At 30.6% G+C, this 20,573-nt stretch overlaps 1 protein-coding gene across 2 annotated transcripts in view; it reads right to left on the reverse strand.

Annotated features, from left to right (window-relative positions):
* The window catches only part of LOC139481034 (uncharacterized), a 46,514-nt gene that overhangs the window by 9,221 nt on the left and 16,720 nt on the right, over window positions 1-20,573 (reverse strand). For both annotated transcript variants that reach the window (XM_071264067.1, XM_071264068.1), the window contains exons 6-13: window positions 18,802-19,064; window positions 17,271-17,406; window positions 10,802-11,004; window positions 10,239-10,296; window positions 9,445-9,547; window positions 7,020-7,092; window positions 6,569-6,703; window positions 2,353-2,504 (exon numbers count right to left, since the gene is read on the reverse strand). In XM_071264067.1, the coding sequence (XP_071120168.1) occupies window positions 2,353-2,504; window positions 6,569-6,703; window positions 7,020-7,092; window positions 9,445-9,547; window positions 10,239-10,296; window positions 10,802-11,004; window positions 17,271-17,406; window positions 18,802-19,064 (1,123 nt within the window). The remainder of the gene's footprint in view (window positions 1-2,352; window positions 2,505-6,568; window positions 6,704-7,019; window positions 7,093-9,444; window positions 9,548-10,238; window positions 10,297-10,801; window positions 11,005-17,270; window positions 17,407-18,801; window positions 19,065-20,573) is intronic.

A 20,573-nucleotide genomic window follows, 5' to 3' on the forward strand; every position in this document is an offset into this window, starting at 1 on the left:
TTTTACCCCATGTCAGATTTGCTCTAAATGCTTCGGTTTTTGAGTTATAAGCCAAAAACTGCATTTTACCCCTATGTTCTATTTTTAGCCGTGGCGGCCATCTTGGTTGGTTGACCGGGTCACGCCACACATTTTTTAAACTAGATACCCCAATGATGATTGTGGCCAAGTTTGGTTTGATTTGGCCCAGTAGTTTCAGAGGAGAAGATTTTTGTAAAAGTTAACGACGACGGACGACGACGACGGACGACGGACGACGGACGCCGGACGACGGACGACGACGACGGACGCCGGACGCAAAGTGATGGGAATAGCTCACTTGGCCCTTCGGGCCAGGTGAGCTAAAAAATTTGCTATTTCACAATATTGTGCAATTAGATATTTCTTGCCATTGCGCAATACTGTGCAATTGAAAAGACTTGCTATTGCACAATACTTAATATAATAATTTTAGATCCTGATTTGGACCAACTTGAAAACTGGGCCCATAATAAAAAATCTAAGTACATTTTTGGATTCAGCATATCAAAAAACCCCAAGATTTCAATTTTTGTTAAAATCAGACTAAGTTTAATTTTGGACCCTTTGGACTTTAGTGTAGACCAATTTGAAAACAGGACCAAAAATGAAGAATCTACATACACAGTTAGATTTGGTATATCAAAGAACCCCATTTATTCAATTTTTGATGAAATCAAACAAAGTTTAATTTTGGACCCCGATTTGGACCAACTTGAAAACTGGGCCAATAATCAAGAATCTAAGTACATTTTTAGATTCAGCATATCAAAGAACCTAACTGATTCATTTTTTGTCAAAATCCAACTAAGTTTAATTTTGGACCCTTTGGACCTTAATGTAGACCAATTTGAAAAAGGGACCAAAAGTTAAGAATCTACATACACAGTCATGACAGTTAGATTCGGCAAATCAAAGATCCCCAAATATTCAATTTTGATGAAATCAAACAAAGTTTAATTTTGGACCCTTTGGGCCCCTAATTCCTAAACTGTTGAAACCAAAACTCCCAAAATAAATACCAACCTTCCTTTTGTATTCATTAACATTGTGTTTAAATTTCATTGATTTCTATTTACTTAAACTAAAGTTATTGTGCGAAAACCAAGAATAATGCTTATTTGGGCCCTTTTTTGGCCCCTAATTCCTAAACTGTTGAAACCAAAACTCCCAAAATCAATCCCAACCGTTCTTTTGTGGTCATAAACCTTGTGTCAAAATTTCATAGATTTCTATTAACTTAAACTAAAGTTATAGTGCGAAAACCAAGAAAATGCTTATTTGGGCCCTTTTTGGCCCCTAATTCCTAAAATGTTGGGACCAAAACTCCCAAAATCAATACCAACCTTCCTTTTGTGGTCATAAACCTTGTGTTAAAATTTCATAGATTTCCATTCACTTTTACTAAAGTTAGAGTGCGAAAACTAAAAGTATTCGGACGACGACGACGCCAACGTGATAGCAATATACGACGAAAATTTTTTCAAATTTTGCGGTCGTATAAAAACATGTAAATGACCCATAATTCTTCCGTTAGTTCATCCAGTCAAATTGTTACACTGCTGCTGCTTGTTGTGAGGTCAATGTAATCTTCTTTGGTGAGGTCCATAACGTAACCATATTCATTGGTTGTATATTGTGGTGCATTATTTGAAACCGAAGTATTTAAGTCTGATAGGTATAGGTCTTGTTTAAGGATGCTGGTTGACAGTCTTTGTAGTCAAACGGTGGCCAAAGAAAAAATTAAAAAAATAAAAATGAACAGTCTTTGAAAAGCAATTTGGAATGGAGTATGACATTTTCAATTTATCAATCATGATATGAAGGCATTTTAATTACATGCTCTAATGGAGTTCTTAAAATTATTTTAGCAAAATTCAAAATCTGTTGACGTACTCTCGAGTATAATCTAGTGCTAGAAGTGAAAGAAAGTACTTCAATTAGCTTGCAATACTAAAAATTTATTGAAATAATATACAACCAATCTACAAATTTGACGGTTTAAACAGCCATTGGCCATTTGAATAAGTAAAGCAGATAATTTCTCACCCCAGTGTCCAAATAGTGTGAACCCTATGTTTATGTGATATGAAAAAATATACCCTGTATCGTATTCTAGCAGAGAAGCAGAAATACAAAGTTTTTTCAGTTAAGGGTTGACTCAGCACTGGAGTCAACACATGATACCCTAACTGAAGGCAAGCATTTATATCTGAAACAGGTAGGTTGGCAATTATTTGTTAACACAGTAATTTGTAAATTGTGTGATGGAATGACAAATGTTACAAACTTTTACATGCTTGATTTAACATTTTTAAGTAATAAGGTACTTACAAAGAAAACTTCTGCCATAGTCGTGGATTCTGTACACTATATACAGCTTTAACTTGACCTGAAGGCCCTTTTCTTAATCCTTTTTTATGGAATAATGAAAGGACAAAATTGTATTCTGATTGACCAGTGTCCAGAGGTACTGCTCTAAAATCCTGTAATAAAATAATATTATGCATCTTAACATGAAGAAGGAAGTAGAAACTAGTTCTACATAACAGATATTAACAAATAGTATCCTCTTACTTTATGAATGTTTCCTAGTTAACTTTAATCTTAAAAGAGAAGGTAGCTCTAGTTGATGGTGGTCTTTATTGTGTTTTACAAGTTAGTCCATCTATCTTATATTACTAGTGACCGACCTTTATCCTTTTTAATATTGAATGAATAAACTCCTTCTCCTTCCCCTTATCCAGCCTCTATCATTGTCACTCCACTCAAGAAAAGGATTCTCAAATTATAATTCATCAATGATTAGGGGCACATGAAGAGACATACAAGAAAATTCTATATATAAGGAGCAAAATTACCTTAACCAATAGGAAATATGGACTGTTTAAAATATTACCAAATTTTTCAAACAAAAAGGGTATTGTAACGTTCCAGGGTTTTCTTGTCAGGATATACACCCGTAGTTACTTTTGTGGGCCTCTGTTCAAGGAAGTATAATAAAAATCATAATAGAAGTTAATAAATTATATTATTAATTTGTAAACAATTTTACATCCAATACAGTTGTTCATGAAACAAAATATATTGGTGTACGACTTACCCTGGGTCAATTATTTTTTTCGCCACCTCTTTCGCCAAAATAATATATTTTTCGCCACTTTATTATTTTTTTGCCAAGTAACAAAACTATATTTTCGTTTAAAATTGAATTTTTTTCAACCCCCTCCCCCCCCCCTCCCTTAAATAAGATGATTGTGCCCCATTGTGTCTATGATTATTCTCTCAAACTTATTTTAGAGTGAACATTATAATGAATAAACACTAAACATTTACTTTAAAACAACAGATTTTTTTTTAACTTAAAACTTTTCTAAATGAGGGGGCCACTATATTTTTAATAATAAAGAAGATATAAGTCCTGGAATATAACAAAATTAATGGATATGTTTTGATTATATAATACCAGTATAGTTCGTAGGGAAAGTTTCTCTAAAAGAAAAATACTGATGTGCCCTTTTGTACTAAGAAGTGGTTTGTACAACAAGACAAAAGCTTTTATCACATGAAATTGATTCCTCATTTCATGTGTAGTCATTACATTGAAGGGTTACTCTTATTCGAGCGGTTGTATGACTGTTGTTGAAGAAAAGGTTGAGATGTCAACTATGCTTGAAACACGTGTGTCACTAAAACGAATCTAAAGTAATCTCCCTACTCAATTACCTATATTAAAGTCATAGGATAATTATAGTTTTAAATCGGAGATTATTTCTGATTTTGAACATTTTTCGTCATAGCAACAGCTTTTTTTTAAAACTATCTATAAAGGGAGAGGAGACAACAAAAGTTTGCTCCAAACACGTGCGCCGCAAAGTGGTAAAAAAATTCTGTATGTGACATTAAGCGGAAGCCATTTAACCATATCATTTTGTCAAAAAATTCAATCAACACCTTTACTATTTAGTCCTTTGTTGTCTATAGCTATAAATGCAATCAGCTGATTATTGATTTTCTGTCCAAATCTTAATGAGGTCAAAGTGAATTCCGAGTATTGTCTGATCCGGTAAAGTCTGAGAAACTCGAAAAAAGTAAATAAACAAGATGGAGGAAAATAAATCGTTATACATTTCTTTCGCCAAATTCTTTCGCAAATGACGAATTTTTTATCGCCACAAATATTATTTTTTCACAAATTGCGAAAATGGCGACCGCCAGCGGAAACCCTGGTGTACGGCATTCAAATACTCAGCATACTCGGTGCATTAAATATTATCACCAAGTACTCCTACTTGGTGCACTGCATTACTTTGTGCAGCAAATCTACTTGGTGCACTGCATTCCAATACTCAGCATACTCGCTGCATTAAATATTATCACCAAGTACTCCTACTTGGTGCACTGCATTATTTGGCGCAGAAAATCTACTTGATGCATTGCATTCAAATACTCTGTATACTCGGTGCAAGGTTAGCTATTTACCCAACAAACAGTACATAAATCTTCATAAAATATTTTCACCAAGCAATTTTACTTGGTGCAGCAAATTCTAGTTTAAGAGATACTGCTAACTGCATGGAGGTGTTAGAAGAGAAGCTCCCAGTAAGAACATGTGTTCCGTATTTTATACAACGTGTGACTTAATACACAAATTATTCATAAACAAGAACATGTAACGTTACATTTGGCGCATTATACTGAAACTAAGTATAAACAAATACAAAATGAACAATAACATATATAAATAAAGTCGATATATAGAATTAAAGAAGTCAGTATATCATGTTTGGTCCAGGTAAACTATTTCTTATGTTAAATTCTCTATTTTAAATTCCTTACAGCTTAATTGCTTATTGTATGCAGATGACTTAGTATTAATGTCAGAAACAGCTAATGGTCTACAGAGGTGTATTGATAAACTATATAATTACTGTAATTAATGGGGGCTCCAAATAAATATAAAGAAAACTAAATCAGTAGTTTTTAATAAAACAGGAAAACTAGATGAAAAAATATTTAATATTAATAATATACCTTGTTGAAAGGGCTAGGGGCTATAAATATTTAGGAATTTATGTGAGTGCAAGTGGAAGCTTTACAGAGGCTAAAGATGATTTATATAAAAGGGGATTGAAATCTTTATTTAAATATAAAAAAAGTTTTGACTTATATAAACCTAAAATTAACACACTTTCACATATATTTGATCATACTGTGAAACCTGTGTTGTTATATGGGAGTGAAATATGGGGATCTTCAGTAATAAATAAACTAAATAAAAATGAACATAATCTTTTTAAACTATGCAAGGACATGAAACAAGAAAGTATTCATGTCAAATTCTGTAAATTTTCTTTGGGTTTAGGTAAAAAAATCTACAAATATAGCTGTATTGGGTGATATGGGAAGATATCCCTTATTTCTTGAAGTAATTTTAAATATGTTTAGATATTATAAATATATATTAAAGTCTGATGATATCCTTCTCTCTGAAGCCCTGAATGTCTCTAGATCACTAAATAGTTTAAACAAAAATAGTTGGTATAGTTGTATTGCTATTCTTATGAAATATCTTGATATAGATCTTAAACTTGTTAAAAATTCAAAGATGGATTTAAAATCACTAATTTACCGGAAATTAAAACAGAAATATTCTTGTATCTGGAAATCTGAACTTTACAATGATAGACAAAATAAACAGCATGGAAATAAACTAAACAACTTACAGATTATTTAAAGAAAATATTTATATGGAAAAGTACTTATTAATTTTAAATGAGGATGAAAGGCGACTGCTCACTAAGTTCAGAGTCAGTGCACATAAATTAGAAATTGAAAGAGGCAGATATGTGGGGCTTCGAGAGGAGGATAGAATATGTAAATTATGTAACACTGAAGTTGAAGATGAAATTCATTTTCTTCTTCAGTGTCCTGTTTTAGAAAATAAAAGATCTGAATATATAGATTACTTAAATAAGGTTAAGAAAAACTTTAAAAGCCTCCCAAATAAATCAAAATTAATATGGTTAATGTCATCTGAGCATAATGTTATAATTAAAAAAGTAAGTTTATTATTGTGTACTTTATTCAAAGAGAGAAAATTAATTCTAGATACAGTTTAGTCACCGGTAGTTTGTCCATCTATATTATATTGTAAAACTATATATATATATATCTTTTCTGCAGAATTTATTTGGTTGAAAAAGACTTGACTTTGTTTAATTGTTAAATAATCAATGTAATCAATATGTAATCACTTGTATGAAATTGAACTTAATTGTACTGCTCAAATTATTGGGCGTCATAATTGACAATAAAAAACTTTGTATTTGTATTGTATTGTATTGTATGTCAAATACGAATCAGAACACAACAACGGACATCTGCGTGTATCAAGTGTGGAATAGTGACCACAGTAAAAATATCAGCTTTCAAATCACGGGGGCGTTACAGTATTGAGATATGAATTTTTCATGTCAGAGATAACAGAACTTAAAAATAAAACAAGTTAGAAATAAAGATCAGATCTGTCCCACTACTGAAACTATACCTTGTATCCCTCTGGTAAAGTATTAGTACACCATGTAGAAGTAACGTCCATGTCCGAGTTGGCCATAAATGTATTGAGGGTACAACCTCCATGATCTAATGAGTCCCATTTCTTACCACAATATCTACATGTCGACTATAAAAATATATAAAATGTATTCATTAAAACATCATTCATCTCACGAAGTCATACAAATGTCAGAGAACATTTATAAAACAAGGCTGCCTTGTTTCAGCTGTTATGCATTGATGATAATATAACTTTTGAATGTTTGTTTCTTTAACATGTTGTTAAACTAGTATATTTATTACACTTTTTGTTTTACCATGTTTTATCTTTTACAAAATTTATTAATAATTTTCTTTATATTTAACTTTTTCTTAACTGGAAAAAGTAGTTGTGTATTGCATAATTTAACTGGTGAATTGTGACATAATTATATTTATCTTACTGATTTACACTGTGGACAATCAAATTTCTTCAAATCTCCTTCAATCACAACTTTGTACTGGCAAATCGGACAGCTGCAAAGGAATAAACACAAAAATGAAATAATTTCTTATAATCACTTCTGTAATTACTTTATTGTTTTGGTTTTTTTTTAATTATGAAGATATGTAAAATTGCATACTTCTCTTACAATAAGTATTTTATTTTAGAGATACAGAATATTCAATGTTCTCACCCAATCAGTTTTAAATTGATTTCAAAGTTCTCAGATTTAATGCAGAGGTAACAAGTGTAACTGGGAGCTACTGCTTACTGATGATACCCACGCCACAAGTGGATAATGTTAATAGTGTGAAAATATGTAAGTGTTCGGTTAACAGGAAGATGTCGAGTGATGAATTTAAAAACGCTTCACACTGTATAGCTGAATTATATAAATTCTCAAATCAAATTTTAGAAATCCTTGTATTGTAGTTCCTGAAAAAAATGTGACGAAAATTTTCAACTTGGCCATCATGTGTAAAATGTTACAAGTGTTCGGTAAACAGGAAGTTTTCGAGTGATGAATCTGAAAATGCATTACACGGTATAGCTGAATTATATAAACCCTGAAATCAAATTTCAGAAATCCTGGCATTGTAGTTCCTTAGAAAAATGTGACGAAAATTTTCAACTTGGCCATCATGTGTAAAATGATACAAGTGTTTGGTAAACAGGAAGTTGTCGAGTGATGAATCTGAAAACACATCACACTGTATAGCTGAATTATATAAACCCTGAAATCAAATTTCAGAAATCCTGGCATTAAAGTTCCTGAGAAAAATGTGACGAAAATTTTCAACTTGGCCATCATGTGTAAAATGATAATTTTCAACTTGGCCATCATGTGTACAATGATACAAGTGTTTGGTAAACAGGAAGTTGTCGAGTGATGAATCTGAAAACGTATCACACGGTATAGCTGACTTATATAAACCCTGAAACCACATGTCAGAAATCCTGGCATTGTAGTTCCTGAGAAAAATGTGACGAAAAATATTCATGTATAATTAAAACCAAGAGTAAGTACTAAGATAGCACCCTTAAGGAAGCTGGCTTGTCATGTTTTGGATTTTTTTGACAGATTTTCGGAATCCTCTGGTTTTATCCATTTGAATGCCTGGAAAAAATTTGCCTGGTGACCCCCATTTTTCTTTTTATAAATCTTTTACATGTATAATGATAAGCAATCTGTAAAAGTCTTATAAAATTTTAATTACTTTTTAACAGATTTTGAGAACTTTAACTTGTCAATGATAAAGCTATGAAAAGTCAAGAGAGAATATTTTCCCGCCAAAATTTCAATGGCATATATCTCGAAAAACAAGCACGGTGACCTATATATTTTTTTTACTCTTTGGACTCCTTTAATAACCCCCTATCTATATAAACTTGTGTTTTGAAAAGTTAATTACTTTGAAACTGAGAAGCGAACTCCCTTAACAGCTAAATATGGAGTTTTAAAGATTGTGTTTCATTTATGTGATTGATTATAACTTTAATAAATTCATATAATTCATACAAATGATTTCAAAAACATGCTCATGGTCTCATCTCGGGAGTGGGGGGGGGGGGGGGCACTTCCTATATACCGTGTGATGGGACGTGCTGCTGGAATAGGTCCCTTTTCAGCTTGAAAATATGGGAAAAGGTGGGCAAATCTATAAGAAATATACGATAAGGTTAATAAAGTTGATAAAGTTCCAATTACATGTATTTGCATTGTATATGAAAGGCCCTGCCATTTTTTCACAGCCGAAAGTCTAAAGGTAAATATTTCACACAGAATCTTAGCTTTAAATATTCCACTTTTCTAACACACCCCACTAAACTAAACTAAATACAAGGAAAATACAATTTTATCCACACAATATATGAAAAGGTCAAATTCCTAAGATACATGTATATATTATATTTATTTTGAAAAGGGCGGGGTTACAAAGCAACACCCCTATCAAATAAGTATTGAAGTGGCCCCCTGAGGTCTCATGAGGTCTCAATCTGGTTTTAATTCACCTCTATTCAGATGCTTACGTCATATCCAAGATGTCTACAACCATTGAATATTGTTTTGCATTGGACCTTAAGAGATTTTTGGAAAACCATGACACAAACTGATTTAATATCATTTTTATGTGCCCATTTTGTCAGACCTAAAAACAACTAATGAGTTAGTTAAATCACAAATTGTACACCCAATTCAGTATGACTTTAAAAGAACTTCAATCATATTTTTTTGTGAAAAGAACTACAGATACTTATACAATGTGTATACAAGGTCCAAATATAAGCATTTCTGAGCACTTGTCACCATTCATAAAATGTAAAATGTTGAAAATTATTACACATTTTACCTGTATTGGTCTGTCATTTATTACAAATTTTACCTGTATAAGTCTGTCATTTTCTCAATAGTTTCACTTGCTTTTTTGTTGATTTTATCTTCTAAAAGTTCGAATATGAGGGATGGCAGTACTTTCTTTGCTTGACCTGAAAAAATAATAAAATAATCAAGATTGTGTTTGTTATGATCAATGATGAGCTATGATCTAAAAAAAAAGACTAAGGAACAAAAAAAGCTGTAATCCTGTAGTCTCTATAAACTTCATGTAAGACGGTGTTCTATCTTTAAATCTTTTCCTACCTCCTCAGATGTCTTATGCAGGTATCTATGAGTCCAATGGTTTATTTACCAACTAGATATAAATAGATTATTTTCTCTTGTACAAAATAGGGTGTTTTCTTGTACCAAAAAAAAAGTCCAAATACCAGACATTTCAAAATATTTGAAATAAAATCAAAATATCGTGGCATTACACACCTTTACTATGTGTATGAACATCCTACAAAATATTAAAGCTGTATCTCCAAAACATTGGAGGACTTAGCTGAACAAACCATGATCTCTTTATGCAGCTTGTACCAAAGAAATGTCTACATCCAACTAGCTGTCATTTTCAGAATATTTGACAAAAATCTAAATCCTGTGCCGGACAAACAATGTATCCTAATTGAGACAGACAAATAGATGGACTAGGGGGAGATTAATATGACGTCATGTGGGCATAAGAATAGTTTTAGTCTAGTTAAAAAATATCATGAACAAGCTTATTTTCTATTTTTGAAGTTGTCCAATATGTTATAAAATTTTTAACTTTTACTATTGGAATGAATAACTTACTTTCAGGAATATAACTGTTACATTCAAAACACTCATTATAGCAGCATGTGATGTTGGTCTGGAAAATAATATTAAATATTCATAAAAGTAAATGAAAAATGTACCATAAATTTCACTTTAAAATGGAATGAATATATATCTAGATAAATACAATTCTTACCAAGAATAATAAAATGACATTTTTGTCATATTGAGTTTTTGTTGTTACACTTTTCTCTATTTCCAATCAAAAGTGGCAAAAGTGATCAAAGTAGAAAAACAACCTGTCACTCTTGAAAATAAATAACTAGAGAAAACATGATTAACTTCAGGTGAACACTTATCCTTCAGCAAACAGGAAGTGTGTGTAGAACATTGCATTACCAGGTGAAACTTGGTGCTTTACATAGAGAAGGTATTACTTCAAATTGGTTCGAAAAGCATGATGTAAATTTCATAATCATGCATGACAATTTCAAGATGTTAGTGTAATTGCATTTTTAGTATCGTTTCAGACCGACAATCTTTAACAGTAAGGTTTAACTCTAAAATTATTCTACACATATATCTCATCCCAGACTAACCTCTTCACTGCCATGTGATAGAACCTTCTTGACTACTTTCTCTACACATGTGTTACAGTTTAGATGACCATCACAGCACTGTACAATCTTATCACATGACGTGAGTGACTTACAAGCTTCACACATCATTGTTGACGACGATACCTCTTCTCCATCAACTGCTCTGGAAACTGTTTCATTCTTTGTTCCAATGCTCTTAGGTTCTGCGTTAAAGTAAAGAAAAGGTATTGAATAATGAGATAATAGATGGTGATTGTTTATTTTAAAATTAGATTTTCAGAATCATATATACTTAAAATTAATTTTATCGTTTATATTTGACATTGAATGTTCCATTTTAATCTTTTCAATAAAACATTTATATTTTATTTATATCCCCACATGAAAAATCATTATTGCAGGAAATTAATTCCCTAGAGCTTTCTATCTTCCATGTTCTTTTTATTTGGAAAGAACACACTATGATATTTTTTCAAGTCCAAATTCAAAGTTACTGAAAAAATGGTAATTTTTGAAATCTCAAGAAGAGATTTTATATGAATTTATAGGGTTAAATATACTTACCATGAAAATACATTTAGAATATGTTTGCTTTCACAACATGTTCTCATCGCAATTAACTAGGTGATTAAAAATTACATCCATGAGATGTACTCACCTACGTCATAGTTCACCTGTGTAACATACACTAGCTTTAGTTTTAATTTGTCGTTTAATTGAATAATTTCAATTAAGTGAACAAAAAACTGAATTTATTCCAGGGGTGGTGGTGGATTGTGGGAAGTATATTTAACCCTATAAATTCATATAAAATCTCTTCTTGAGATTTCAAAAATTACCATTTTATATGAATTTGGTTAAATATACTTACCATGAAAATACATTTATATTATATAGAATATTTACTGATTAACAAGCAGTATTTCATTTGGTGGAGGATAAATTCTCTCACACACATACAATTTCAACATATAAAAAATTATGTGAAATTTTTTAAAAAGTAACTCCATTAAATTTTGTAAATACGGATATTAGTAAAAACCGAAATTACTGAATTTATTATACAATGAAGCTATGCTGCATAACTATATGTATCAATGGCAAACTTTGCAGATTGTATAAATACAAGTATGCAAAATTAATAGACTTGATGTAGAGTTGTCTCAATGGCACTCACATGTATATATACCCCATCTTTCTATATCTGATCATGATGAATAACTAATCTGCAGGTCAGTATAGAAATAATTATATTAAAGCTCCTTCATTATGAGCTAAATGTGTTGTAATATTTATGCAACAGTAAATAAGCATTTATTTCTGAATAGGTTGTTCTTGTTGCTTGTACAAATCGACAAGAACTAATCCAACCTTAATTTCATTACTTTCCACTTTGAAACTTAAGTTTATTTGGAAACATTATTACCTTTCTTTAACTTTCCATTGTTTTCTCTATGTTAATATAATAACAGAATATATGATTGCTGTCACCTTTTGATAACCTGATCAATATCACATCTTTGGAAATAAATTCTTTTCTACTTAATTAAAGAATTATAATCAATTAAAATATACTTTGTAAATAGGTGTCCTTAATACAATCAAAGTTTATTAAAGACTCAAACCAAAGTTGTTTCATGATTATGCTAAATCTGGATTAATCTTTAAACTTTTTTAAAGTTATAGTCCCTGAGAATTTGCTTCTCTGCTAGATATACTACTTTTAATATTTTATAGATTTAGAATAAAATATTTTCATCAAGAGAAGTCTTGTACTATTGTATAATGACAATTCTCTAAACTGACTAAATTTAAAAAATCTGATAAAATTTCTATGAGTGGTAGAACCTTTGAATACAATGTCTACCATTTCAACCATGACCAATATTTTTGTTTTGTATTGGACTACTCAAGTGTAAAAATACAGAAATGGACAAATCAGTGGAAAAGTTTCAGTATACATGTTTCCATTGATATACTGCTTCCACAGAACATTTGGATGTTGAGCTGAATTAAAGCCATGATTGTTGTCCTTATAAGTCCAAAAAGAATGCTAACAGATGATTTTCTCCAGCTATGAAAAATCTGTCTAAAATAAAATGTTTTGATATTTCTAATTAACATTTGACAACGGTTAACTTTCTAGAATATCTTGCCATGTACAGTTCCAAATTTAAAGAAAACAAAAATTTGACATAATGAACAACTCTTGTATGTTGCTCTTGATAATTGTTTATATTAATTTCAGAAATTATTTCGCTATCAGAAATACTAAAATGCAACTTGTCAAATATAGTTCAATAGTTGTATTTAAAGAAAAACACTTGTTTGGCAATATGGAAAACACTTGTACTAACTTGCAGTATCCTTAAGTGTTCTTAGTTATTTCAGAAATGGTTTCACTATCAAAAATGCTCATTTTATTTCTGTCTTGGTTCACCTCATCTGAATCCTATACATTCTGATATGATTCAATATATATCAACCAAACAGCTTTTGGTAGTATTTTGTGACTTCAACCCAGTCATGTGGTTAACTTAGTCACTCAGAAGAATTTTGCATTTGTCCCCAGATTTGGCAAAAACAAAATTAATGTGATTTAAATAATCACATCTTTCAAAACAAAATTGAATCAAAATTCAAAGTAATTGTTTAAAATAAACACATTTCAATTTTGTGTAGCATATTCTTGCATAAGATACTAACTCTATGCTATATATTTATATTATTCTGGCTGGTAATATGGAAATTGAAAAGTGAATAATTACCATCAATTCCGAGGTTAAAATCACATGCATTCGGAAAACCTTCCTGCATATAGATAATACACAACTTGACTTTGACCAGACTAGATTTTTGTAACTTTATGCTTATAATGAGCAAAAATAAAAAATAAACAGTGACATTTTAATATTTAGGTATAATATTAAGAAAATGTCTCGCATTTGATTTGATATAATCATGGAATTATCATACTATATTTTACTTCCATGTACTATTCTTAGACTATTGAAAGCTATTTGCTAACTATTAATCAGTCTTTTAAATAAATTGCTTTTCCTACATTTTGTTGTTAGATTAACTGCTTCTACACTGGTGCTAAAATTTGAGAACCAATTGAAAAGTATATATATTACAGTATATGTTTATATTGGTACATCATGTGTTACTCCAAAAAAAAAACTCTTCTTTTTTTTTCTGCATCTCGTAAAGACTGACTAAATAAAAGGTTTATATAAAGAGCTGTATAATAGATAGTTTCAAATCTTGAGAACTACTTCGATTTCCTAGACCATGTCTAGCATTTTAAATAAATCCTGCATCCACAATGCTTTAAATCTTATTTATTTATTTACCAATATTTTACTAATTTTTTTACAAGATCTAAATTAATGATAATCTTGTTTCTATAAATCAGCATATTTGAGTCCTCTATACTTCAGAATTCTGAATCAATATTTAACTCTAGGAAAAACAATGTGTAGCCATTGCATAAACTGTTGGGTTCTACCAATCTCACATTAAGAATAAAACAGACCCAATGAATGAATCCTTATAGCAGAAAACTTGCCCATCTGTTCATTCAGTGTTGGCATTGCTTAGAAAGTTAAGATGTAAATTAAGGCATAATTTTCTATCTTAAAAAGAACATCCAAACTCCTTTTGCTTTCATGATTGGAAGATATATGTATAATTTGACAGTGATTCCCATATAGTGAGGGTAAGATAGTCTCTTAAGTCTTACGTTATCACCTCTTTTTTGTGTACTCAAAACAAAACAGAATTAGTACATATTATATTTAATAAATGCATTGGCAATGTACACTCTGAATTATGTAATCAATATATAAGCCATTACCTTGAATGAGTCTTTGTGAAATGCATCATGGCATCCCCTAAACTCTTTATTCAATAGACAATCTAATGTTTACATAAAAACATATAAAAGCCTTTGTTTCCTTACTGCCGACAAAAACAAACAATTGGTTATAGCAGTTCATACTTATAATATTCATGTTCTTCTTGTCATAAGTAAACTGACCATGAAATTTAATATTAGTAAAAAGAGTTGTCACAAGCTATCAACTGTATTTAAAACAGTGCTCCATTCTTACTGTCTCCATGTCTGTTAGATCATTGGAGAATTATTTATCAGTAAAAAAATAATTAAATATTTACAGCAATTTGCTGTTCTGGAAAAATATTTCAGGCTTCTAGAATTACTGTCCTGATTTAAACTGGACATATTTAAAAGAAGTATGTATTGGTATGCTTAAACTACAATCACATTTGTATTGTACTAGATAACAATGTATCATTTTAGTGTCTTTAATATCTGTCTTGACTATTTCCAGACACTTGTTCAATATATTTTCAATATGAGCAAATATGTTAATTGACTAAACTGTTGGTTCATCACAAAAACAATGTGCAACCAAATATTAGCTATGCTTGTGTTGTTTTAAAATATAATAAAAGTAGACATAATGTTCCCTGGGTGGAAGGATGTCTAGAAAAGTCAGATAGACCTGGACTTAAATTCACTAGTCTGATTCTAATTTATTTTATTTGCAACAATCATCCACGTGCAATTCTATGCTCCATAAATATCAATGTGCAATCAATAAATAGTTATGATTTAATTTTATGTAAGATATCAAATCTGTATTTTATTAGAATGAATGCAACTTATAGATTCTAAATCATGCATGTTGTTCTAGTTTCTATGTTTCCTGTATGAAACATGTCAACATTAATCAAATAGACTTGGGCAAAATCCCTATTCTATTTAAGTCTATAGTGATCCATTGAGCACGTTTTATTTTCAATAAATATGGTTTATGTTCCCTGAATGGAAGGTTAACCAAAAAAAACATCATCAGTTGTGGGCAAAATCCCTATTCTGATTGTGATGTATTTATCAACTGTTAAAACAGTATCACTGTTGGTCTACGCTCCCTGTATGGAACGTTTTCCAAATAAAACAATCAGAAATGGGCAGATTTCCTTTTCTGATTGAAATTTATTGAACCAATTGAGGTTCTAGTCACAATAGTGGTATACGCTCCCATACGGACGTTATCCACATTAAAATAATCAGATCTGGTCAAAATACCTATTCTGATTTAATAGTTATGTGTTTACACAGTCTCGTGTACCAGGTGTACACGTAACAGACTGAAAATTGTAAACAATCGAACCAATTGAGGTTCTAGTGACAATAGTGGTATACGCTCCCATACGGACGTTTTCCACATGAAAAACAATCAGATCTGGTCAAAATACCAATTCTGATTTTAATATAGTGATGTGTTTACACAGTCTCGTGTACAGACTGCAAATTGTAAACAATCGACTTTATCCAAACTTTACACTCGACCCGTTTCGTAGCATTGCTCTAATGCAGTGAAAAATCCGGTCAGCTGAGCGTGAAAAAAGAAATAAACATCCGTTTAAAAATATATCTTTTTAAAAACGTAGCACTCACGTAACATGTCCGATTTTGACAGCTAAATTCTGCCTTTCCTCGGACCCGATTTAATGTTTGAAAATGGCGGCTAAACAAAGGTCATTTTCTATGTCGTCGTATTTCCAGACTCGTAAGCTGTAAAAATGACGAAAACGTGCATATCAGAAACTTGGCAGAAGCGCTGTATTCTGATTCACATTAAATTAATCGTATACCGATATTCCGAAAACAAATAATGTCTTTTCTAAAACATAAGGATTTTCAACAGTAAACTGTTAAAAATCCTTACCGACGAGAAACATGCGTTCTCTTGAACGCAAAAATTAAAACTAAAGCTAGTGTATGTTACACAGGTGAACTATGACGTAGGTGAGTACATCTCATGGATGTAATTTTTAATCACCTAGTTAATTGCAATGAGAACATGTTGTGAAAGCAAACATATTCTAAATGTATTTTCATGGTAAGTATATTTAACCAAATTCATATAAAATTGACTTTATCCATCAGGTAGAAATATTCATTATATATTGGGAGTGTTTTTTTCCCATATGTACACTTACATTATATATCTTTTCCAACTCAAGGTAATTCAAGGTAATTCAGAACTTTATATTCAAAATAAATCTATGACAATAAATCTTCAGAAATATTGTAAAATTTGTTATATCACATAATCAATGATAATTATATACAGCATCTAAAAAATATCTACCTCAATACAATAGCATAATATACCAATACTAAAAGAATTTAACTTATGGTGATTTCTAAGGACTAATTTTTACATAATTGCCCATCCTTTATTTCAGTATTTTACCATATAATGTATCAACAATTACTCTTTCTTGACGATTTGAGGTTTATTTTGTTCAAAAATTAGGAAATTGAGTTACCAAAAATAGTTTGATCATGTTGATACTGGAAATAAATGAACTGAATGGAAATTCTGGTACTTTATTTATTTATTCACATATAATAAATGATATAAAATGTTACCTTTAGGTTGAGTAAAACTTTCTTGAACTTTTGGAACACAGTGTTGTAATGGTGTTATTAACTCTTCATTACAAACGGAATAATGTTCAATCAAATCTAACAAAGTACCAAATTTCTTGTCCTTAGATATAAACAACTGAAATATAAACAATTCAACCAACTTAAGGATGTAAGGTTAGGTGAAAATTAATAAATTAAGAATTTAAAATTGATACTATAAGCTGGTAAAGCATCAATTAAGGATAAAAATAGGCTAAAAATATTGATAGGTCATGGACCTCCTTTTCGAGATATTGAGATTTAAAATGTGGCAGGAAAAGGCTGACTCAGACTTTTACCTTATATTTGCATTGGTTTTATTGGGTCTCAAAGCAAAAGAAAGAAAATCAAGAATCTTCTAAAATTTTGGTAAATAACCATTCATGAGCTAATAAGTCTTATATGAAAAAATAAATGGGTGTTATGGGGCAAAATATTTTACATTGTATTGTATGGAAAAACACCAAGGAGTCTGAACATTTGACACAGATTCCAAAACCTCACCTAACTACATACTTATATGAAGTCAAATAGTATTTTAAGTTGAAATTACATCATGAGTTTAATTATGTATAATATGATAATTACATTACATGTTTGTTTCATTATAATAAGTTATTTTGATCGTCTAACAGCAATCCTGTGACATTCTGAAAATAACCTTCATACAAATGTACTTTGGTCAATGATTTTACACCATAATAAATTTGCAAAAAGAAGCTTTTAATTCTTAAATAAAAAGTTGAACATTTACAGAGAAACAGTGAATGTCTTTTTTATTCAATTTGTGAAAAAAATCATTATGGAGCATTATGGTCGCTTGCTGTCTCATCCATGAAATATTGATCATCAGTAAAAGATCGATCACTGTGACTTAATGTTAATGTCTTGAATACAAGATTGTTAAATTTGTAGATCAAGAAAGCTGAGTTCTTAATAAAATTTATATCAAAATGTTTGTTCAACATGTTCAAGTCAATAACATTACAAATTAACATAATAGATGTCTTTCCATATCTAAAAGGTGTGAATTATTACAAAAATGTACTATAAATTAAGAAATTATTACTATGTTTTTATTATTGCAAAAATGCGACAGAGTTGTAAACGCAATAATTTAAACTTGCATTTTGAAATATTTTATATGAATTAAAATGAAATTTTCCCAAAATCATAAAAATTAAATCATGTTTATGTCGAAAATGGCAAAACCGCAATAATTTCTGAATTTACAGTAAAATGTATATGAATGTGTATTCAAAAACAAAGTCAGGCATTTGAACAGAGACCTGCAGTTTCTTGAAGAACCTGTTAAATATGTGAAAATTATTAAAGAATAGGCCAGATATCTGTAAAATAGCTCTGCAAACCAGAAAGATTTCACAAAAATTTAGATATTGTTCAGAAGGAAAATTTTCATAGCAAACCATATAAACTATATAAAATAATTGATACCCTAACAAATATAAAGCTACTAAATAGGAAATATTACCTTCTTATGAGTATCCTGTGATATTTTGTAGTGTCGAACACTTCCTTCATACAAAACACCTATAACCTTTACACCTATATCTGTTTTGCGTACAAGAAAGCTTCCATTTCTTCCACTACTATACCGGAGGAGATTTTCTGCTTCAATACGAGTTAAATAGCCATGAAACCATGGAAACTGATCATAACTGTTGATTATTGAGAAGTTGTTATCTACAGCCTTATACCATTCTGGTTTTTCAACAGGGACAGGAGTGGGTTTGCCTTCAATAAAAATAAGATTGTCTTTTAGATTGCCAATTCAAATAAAACAAATACAGAATCATATATACATGTTTTTTACTCTGTTTATATTATAGAATATAGTTGACAAAGTCAAAATTCAAACCAGATATTTTGCGACAATACTAAAATTAACAATTCCGGACTCATTTGCAGGTTTAGTTTTGTATATCAAATTCACAGGAAATCATCATCTTTTCAATATTTTACCTTTGATAGTGTTTGCATATTAATGATAATAGTTGCACTTGCTTTATTAAGCATGGAATCATTTTAAATTAAAGATTTAGTGTTCATGGTGTTTAATCTGCGGAAGAGAATTTCAAGCATGTGTATTACATAGTAAACAAATCTTTTTTTGTTGGGATGTATAAGTACCCGGCCATGTCCACTTGTATGTTTGTCCATCTGATGAGTTAAGCCTTTTTCAACTGATTTTTATAGTTTATTCTTATGTTGTACTGTTATACCACTGTCCCAGGTTAAGAAGAGGGTTGGGATCCCACTAACATGTTTAACACTGCCACATTATTTAGGTATGTGCCTGTCCCAAGTCAGGAGCCTGTAATTCAGTGGTTGTCGTTTGTTTATGTGTTGCATATTTGTTTTTCGTTCATTTTTTTTATATAAATAAAGCCGTTAGTTTTCTCTTTGAATTGATTTACATTGTCTTATCGGGGCCTTTTATAGCTGACTATGCGGTATGAGCTTTGCTCATTGTTGAAGGCCGTAGGGTGACCTATAGTTGTTAATGTCTGTGTCATTTTGGTCTCTTGTGGACAGTTGTCTCATTGGTTATCATACCACATTTTCTTTTTTGTAAAGCATGTGTGTTACTGTTAGTAGTGAAAAAATACTTTTTTCTAAGTAAATGAAATCAAGTTTTAATTTAATTTTAAATCATAATTGACAATTGTCTTAGCTGAAAAGTAATTAAATAATGAAGACAGTTATTATGGAATTTTAATTTCTTTATAATATTAGTTCTGAGCTTGTGATTAATAGTCAGGTTTGAATTACAAACACAGGTAAAAAGATAAGCGATCATTAGCCAATAGCTCCCTGAGGCATTAATATAGTTATTAGGAGGGCCCTCAGGATTATAACACTTTACTGGAGTGGCAGTTAAATTACAGAAAATTGTTAACAAAACAAAAACAATTTCAAAATGGTGATTTAAAAACTTGATCTCATCAAAATGACCAAAATTATTTCTGTTGAAAAATAAAATTTGTTCTAAATCACAATTACTCGTTTAGGACAAAATACTTTCAGTTTAGGACAAGACTGGCAAATATGACTGTTTCCAGGCCCTTGGTTTTGATCACTGCTGAAGGTTAAAAGGTGACCTATAGTTGCTTAAATGTAGGTCAACTGAATTCCTGTGGATAGGTGTATCATCATTGGCAATCAAAACACATCTCTTTACTTTATATTCAGGTAGTAATCATCAAAGCCTAACCAAAGTATTAAAATGGCCATTGTTATATA

The sequence above is a fragment of the Mytilus edulis genome, chromosome 7, assembly GCF_963676685.1.
Source record: "Mytilus edulis chromosome 7, xbMytEdul2.2, whole genome shotgun sequence".
Classification (NCBI taxonomy): Eukaryota; Metazoa; Mollusca; class Bivalvia; order Mytilida; family Mytilidae; genus Mytilus; species Mytilus edulis.